This window comes from Eschrichtius robustus, chromosome 17 (genome assembly GCF_028021215.1).
Source record: "Eschrichtius robustus isolate mEscRob2 chromosome 17, mEscRob2.pri, whole genome shotgun sequence".
In the NCBI taxonomy this organism is placed as follows: Eukaryota; Metazoa; Chordata; class Mammalia; order Artiodactyla; family Eschrichtiidae; genus Eschrichtius; species Eschrichtius robustus.
In genome coordinates, this window is record NC_090840.1 from 74,039,754 (window position 1) to 74,046,263 (window position 6,510).

General features: G+C 54.9%; 1 protein-coding gene and 1 pseudogene across 2 annotated transcripts; both read left to right on the plus strand.

Annotated features, from left to right (window-relative positions):
* Positions 1-594: 594 nt before the first annotated feature.
* LOC137751064 (uncharacterized) lies at positions 595-1,391 on the plus strand (annotated as a pseudogene).
* MYC (MYC proto-oncogene, bHLH transcription factor) lies at positions 1,216-6,028 on the plus strand. 2 transcript variants are annotated; one of them, XM_068525790.1, is made up of 3 exons: positions 1,216-1,387; positions 3,075-3,840; positions 5,074-6,028. In XM_068525790.1, the coding sequence occupies exons 2-3, from the start codon at positions 3,084-3,086 to the stop codon at positions 5,634-5,636; spliced, it is 1,320 nt and encodes a 439-aa protein (XP_068381891.1). In that variant the 5' UTR covers positions 1,216-1,387; positions 3,075-3,083; the 3' UTR covers positions 5,637-6,028. The 2 variants fall into 2 exon arrangements, with proteins under 2 accessions (XP_068381891.1, XP_068381892.1); XM_068525791.1 differs by having other exon boundaries at positions 1,364-1,387; positions 3,072-3,840.
* Positions 6,029-6,510: the final 482 nt, after the last annotated feature.

The window sequence follows — 6,510 nt, forward strand, 5'->3', positions numbered from 1 at the left end:
CGTGTAGGTCTGCGCGGGCGGGGCCGGGGGTGGGTGGGGGGGGTCGTCTGCGGCTTTGGCAGCAATTTGGGGGACTCATTCTGGGTGGACGGTACCCCGCTGAGATAGCTGCACACACACAGAATGCATAACACCCCCCCCCCAACAAATACAGTGGGTGTTTATTCATAACGCGTTCTCCAAGTATACGTGGCAGTGCGTTGCTGAATTATTTTAATAATTCCAGGCACCATTTTCCTCCCTATACCTCTGATCATTTATCCCCATCGCCACTCAATGCCCCACACACTCAGAGCGCGCGCCAGTCAATACCCCCTTCTTTCCGCCTCTCTTCGTAGGACTTATTTTCCAAATGCTACCCTTTCCCCGGCCTTAGGGAGGCGCCCGTTCGCCCGGGACGTGCGTGGCGTGGCCGTGGGTACACGGTGTATGCTCAGCGCGAAGAGCTCAGCTGTTGTGCCCGCGATGATTGAAGCACAGAGGACAAGTATGCTGTTTGTCAAACAGAGCGCTGCCCCAGAGGAGCCAGCAGTAGAGAAAGAGAGAAGGTTTGAGCGGGAGCAAAAGAAAATGGTAGGCGCGCGCAGTTAATTCATGCGGCGCTATTACTGTGTTTACATCCGAGAGCTCGGCGCACTGGAGTGCCAGGCTCAAAGGGCTGAGTCTCCTCCCCTCCGGCCCTCCCTCCCCACCAGCGCCCCTCGCGGGTTCCCAAAGCTGAGGGCGGGGGAGAAAGAAAAAAGATCCTCTCCTGTGAATCCCCGCCCACCGGCCTTTTATAGGCGAGGGTCTGCGCGGCCAAGGACCCCCGGGCTGCGCATCTCGCGGCTGCCCCTGCCGCCGCCGCGCCCCGGCCGCCGCCTGGCTCCCCAACTGCCTCTGGAAGGGCAGGGCTATTCAGAGGCTTGGCGGGAAAAAGAGAACAGAGGGGAGGGGCCGTGCCTTAGCAGTATAAAAGCCGGTTTTCGGGGCTTTATCTGACTCGCTGTAGTAATTCCAGCGAGAGGCAGAGGGAGCGAGCGGGCGGGCCCTCGAGGGTGGAAGAGCAGAGGCAGCCGAGCGAGCGGAGTCGCGCTCCGGGCGCCCGGGGAAGGGAGATCCGGAGTGAAAGGGGGGCTTCTGCGCCTCGGGCCCGGCCGCCCCCACCCCACCCTTCCCGCCGACCCCCGCCAGCGGCCCGCCACCCGCGCCGCATCCGCGAAACTTTGCCCACTGCCCGCTGGAACTTACAACACCCGAGCGACAACGCGACTCCCCGGACGCGGAGAGGCTCTTCTGCCTTTTGGGGGAGTCACTTTTCCCCGCCGCTGCCCACGACCAGCGCCTCTGAAAGGCGCTCCTCGCCGCTTTTTGGACGCTGGATTTCCTTCGGAGGGTGGAAAACCCGGTGAGCACCCGGACCTATTGGCCTTTTAATTTATTTTTGCTACCGCAGTAATGCCGCGATGAGTCGAATGCCCGGATCGGTGTGTCTTTTCTCCCATTCCTGCGCTATTGACACTTTTCTCAGAGTAGTTGTGGTTGGTCGGGGTGGAGTGAAGACGAACCAGAACTGGGTCGGGGTACAGTGACTTGTCAAGATGGGAGAGGGGAAGGCAGAGGGAAAACAGGGTGCGTTTTTGAAAGTAGCCTTGAGAGGTTTTTGCGTATGTAGATGGACGCTGACCCCGGCCGGTTGGACATTCTTCCTTTATTGCATTAATTGCTTTTGGCCTTTTGGGAGGAGAAGAGAAGGGTATGCTTCTCGGTGGCAGAAAACCCTTTACATCCTGAGCTCCTTGGAGTAAGAATTACATATTGCGTGTGTGAGCGAGAGAGCTCCGCAGCCTCTGACTTTTCCCCGTCTCGGAAAGGGCATTTAAATTTCGGCTTACCGCATTTCTGACAGCCGGAGACAGACACACTGCGGCTCGTCCCGCCCGCCGATCCCCGCGGCGTTTCCAATTCGCCCCCGGCTCCTTTTAGAAGTTGGCATTTGGCTTTTAAAAAGGATAATAAAATTAAAGATCTTGGTCTACAGAGAGGTTAAGATTTGGTGTTGGCGAGGCGCGGGGAGTGGGGGGGAAAGGGAGGCTGGGGCAAAGATGTGTCCGATTCTCCTGGAATTATTGACTCGGGGGGAAACGAGGACAAATCTCTGCGCCCAGCCTTGGCTCCCAGGCCGCCTCTGGTGTCCCCGCGCGGGTGTCCCTGCGCCCCTGAGATGCGGAGGACGGCAAGGAGCGGGGCTCGGGGCTTTTCCAGAACAGCTGCTACCCTCGGCGGGTGAGGGGAAGACGCCCGGCTCCGGGCGCGGAATCGTAGCAGGGTCTCTGGCGCAGTTGCGGCGCTGTATTGGGTGTTGAAGGGAGGTGCCCCTGTTATTATTTAACACTCCCCTTTTATGTATTGGCGGGGCGGGGGTTAAGGCTCGAAGCTGAGCTTGCCACTCCAGCCCGCGAGGGAAAAGAAGAAAAGCCGGCAGAGGAAGGAAGGGGGGCGCGCTGGGGGTAGGGATGCAGGAGGCGGAGAAGGGAGGCTGGGAGGGGCGGTGGCGCCGGCGGGGGAAGGAGCGCGGCAAGGGCGCGAGTGGGAACGGGCGCGGCGCGAGGGGCACCGGCGCGGGAGGGGGCCGCGCGCAGCCGCTCCCGCCGCGGCGCCTCTCGCAGCCTCCTTCAGGTGGCGCAAAACTTTGCGCCTCGGCGTTTGGCAGATCGTATTCCGCACCCCCCGCCCCACCACCACCACCATCGCCGCCTCCCCCGGCCTGTTAAGGAGGCCAAAGCCGATTTCGATTGCTCGGCGGTCGCCGGGCCGACTCCCGGACTTGGCGCTCCGGGCTCCCGGGGGACGGGAGCTCCGCGGGCGCTACGGAGCTGCTTCGCCAAGTGTGTGTCTGAGGGTCACCCAGAGGGGGTAAAAGGGTGCCTTTTTGTTTTGGTTTTTTGCCCCCCCCCCCCCGCCGGCCCCATTTGGGAACAGCGCTGGAAGGGGAGTGGTTCTGGATTGTGGCGCGCGCTGCGCGGGATTTCGGCACCAACCAAGACCCCCTTAACTGAAGACTTGCCCCCGCCTTTGTGTGCCCCCTCCAGCAGGCTGCCGCGATGCCCCTCAACGTCAGCTTCGCCAACAGGAACTATGACCTCGACTACGACTCGGTGCAGCCTTATTTCTACTGCGACGAGGAGGAGAACTTCTACCAGCAGCAGCAGCAGAGCGAGCTGCAGCCGCCTGCGCCCAGCGAGGATATCTGGAAGAAATTCGAGCTGCTGCCCACCCCGCCCCTGTCCCCGAGCCGCCGCTCCGGGCTCTGCTCGCCCTCGTACGTCACGGTCGCGTCCTTCTCCCCCAGGGGAGACGACGGCGGCGGCGGCGGCAGCTTCTCCTCGGCGGACCAGCTGGAGATGGTGACCGAGCTGCTGGGAGGAGACATGGTGAACCAGAGCTTCATCTGCGACCCCGACGATGAGACCTTCATCAAAAATATCATCATCCAGGACTGTATGTGGAGCGGCTTCTCGGCCGCCGCCAAGCTCGTCTCGGAGAAGCTGGCCTCTTACCAGGCTGCGCGCAAAGACAGCGGCAGCCCGAGCCCCGCCCGCGGGCACGGCGGCTGCTCCACCTCCAGCTTGTACCTGCAGGACCTGAGCGCCGCCGCCTCCGAATGCATCGACCCCTCCGTGGTCTTCCCCTACCCGCTCAACGACAGCAGCTCGCCCAAGCCCTGCGCCTCCCCCGACTCCACCGCCTTCTCCCCGTCCTCGGACTCTCTGCTCTCCTCCGCCGCGTCCTCCCCGCGGGCCAGTCCCGAGCCCCTGGCGCTCCACGAGGAGACACCACCCACCACCAGCAGCGACTCTGGTAAGCTGGGACCCTCCAGGCCCGTCAGAGGGGGTGGCTGGCTGTCTTTCCCATTCTCACTGGCTGCCAATGCAAGGGGCCACTTCCGTGGCCCCTGCCTTTTCTCTTTTCTTATATTTGGAAAAGAAATGGCAGGCCTGGAAGGGTCTGGGAGCTCCTCATCCCTGAAACACTGGGCTTTAGTGTTCCTCCCATTCCTTCCCCTAAGATCGCCCTCGTGGCCAGCCCCCTCCTTTCCCCTCCCTCCCCTTAGGAATTTCATTTGGGTTTTTAAATCTTCTAGCTTATCTAGCAACTCAATCCGCTCCCTCTTTACCCCTCTTAAGCATTTTAATTGCCCTGGGGGGGGGGGGATCGTGATGAAGTTAAGAGAGGATTGATCTCTTCGAGAGTGAATGAATGACCTGCCTGAAGTTCTGAGAAGCTGTTGGAATTTAATGGACTGCAGATCAACAAAAACGAAGAGGGGCAGTGGGCAGAAGCTGGGTAGCCATCCACCTGAGTGCTGTAAGCCAGTGAAAGTGCCTCAAAAATGTATGGACTGAGGAGCTGGGATCTTTCCAGCCTCTTTTGAACACTACAAAGCAAGTCCTTTCCAAAACTGTACTCCTTTTTTCCATCCCCCACCCCCTAGGACTTTTGGCAAAGCTGCAAGACTTTTTTTTTTTTTTTTTTCACTTCCAGTAAAATAGGGATTGCTAAAGTCATACCAAAGATTTGCAGCTATCATTTGCAACACCTGAAGGGTTCTTGGTAAAGTCCCTTGCAAAGAGAAGGTGCTTGGGAATGTGCTTTGTTTGGGTGTGTCCAGCACCTCATTAAGTCTTAGGTAAGAATTTGCATCAATGTTGTATCCTGGTAAATTGTAATTTTCTTGTCTGTGCCATAAACCCAGCTGTCATTTTCCTCCCTGAGACTGTCTCTTCATGAGAAGAAGAGCAGAGACGATTGGCTAGTTCTCTGGGGATAACTTTGTGCCAGGGTCCTTTTTTTTTTTTTTTTTTTCCTGGCCACGCCACACAGTGTGTGAATCTCAGTTCCCAAACCAGGGATGGAACCTGCACCCCCTGCATTGGAAGCATGGAGTCTCAACCCCCTGGACTGCCAGGGAATTCCTCAGGGTCCTTTCTTACTAATAATGCCTTGTATTTGCACAGTATTGATTTAATCTGGTCACTGATTGCTTTAAGGAAACCTTTGCTAACCGGGTGATTTCTTTTTCTCTTCGTACAGAGGAAGAACAAGAGGATGAGGAAGAAATTGATGTTGTTTCTGTGGAAAAGAGGCAGCCCCCTGCCAAAAGGTCAGAATCGGGGTCACCCTCTGCCGGAGGCCACAGCAAACCTCCTCACAGCCCGCTGGTCCTTAAGAGATGCCACGTGTCCACCCATCAGCACAATTATGCAGCGCCCCCCTCCACTAGGAAGGACTGTCCCGCCGCCAAGAGGGCTAAGTTGGACAGTGGCAGGGTCCTGAAACAGATCAGCAACAATCGCAAATGTGCCAGCCCCAGGTCTTCGGACACCGAGGAGAATGACAAGAGGCGGACACACAACGTCTTGGAACGCCAGAGGAGAAACGAGCTGAAACGCAGCTTTTTTGCCCTTCGTGACCAGATCCCGGAGTTAGAAAACAATGAAAAGGCCCCCAAGGTAGTTATCCTTAAAAAAGCCACAGCATACATCCTGTCCGTCCAAGCAGAGGAGCAAAAGCTCATTTCAGAAAAAGACGAGTTGCGGAAGAGGCGAGAACAGTTGAAACTCAAACTTGAACAGCTACGGAACTCTTGCGCATAAATTGACCTATTGGAGGGAGGAACTGGAATGAACCCCTCATGAAATTTTCATTGGTTACTAAGGGAAAGTGAGGAAAACGATTCCTTCTGACAGAACTCCCTACGTATGAACTTTTTGCATAATGCATGATCAACCTCACAACCTTGGCTGGATCTTAAGACTGAAAGGTTTAGCCATAATATAAACTGCCTCAAATGGGACTTTGGGCATAAAAGAACTTTTTTTATGCTTACCATCTTTTTTTTTTTTTTTTTCCTTTAACAGATTTGTATTTAAGAATTGTTTTTACGAAATCCTGAACTTTATCCAATTTTCCTTTGTAAATATAGCCATTAAATGTAAATAACTTTAATAAAACCTTTATAGCAGTTATACCATAATTTTTTTATTTAAGTACATTTTCCTTTTTAAAGTTGATTTTTTTCTATTGTTTTTAGAAAAAAATAAAATGCCTGGCAAATATAATTGAGCCAGATCTTAAGTTGTGAGTGTTTTGTTTCTTTTCTTTTCTTTTTTTTTTTTTTTTTCCTTCCTCATTCTCTTTTCATCAATTACAAATTAACAGAATTTGGCCCTTAAGGGAGTGAGCTTAGAAGATGGGAAAAGAAGTTATTTAAGAAAGGGTGAGGGCTTTCCTTTGTTCTAATGGGTCTGGGGCCTTAAGGTCTTTAAGTTCTCAGGGTTATAAGATGCTTCCTGGAGATTTGTGATAAGGGCTAGAGTTGATACTTCAAAGAATGAAAGGGCAGTAGGCTGGTGAGAGGGTTAGAGGTAGGCAAAAGGGTTAAAGATAACAGTTAAGAACACAAAGGGGGGTGAGGACTGGGGGTTGGGAGGAAGATGAAGGAAAAACTCTGGAGTTTCCATGCCATTC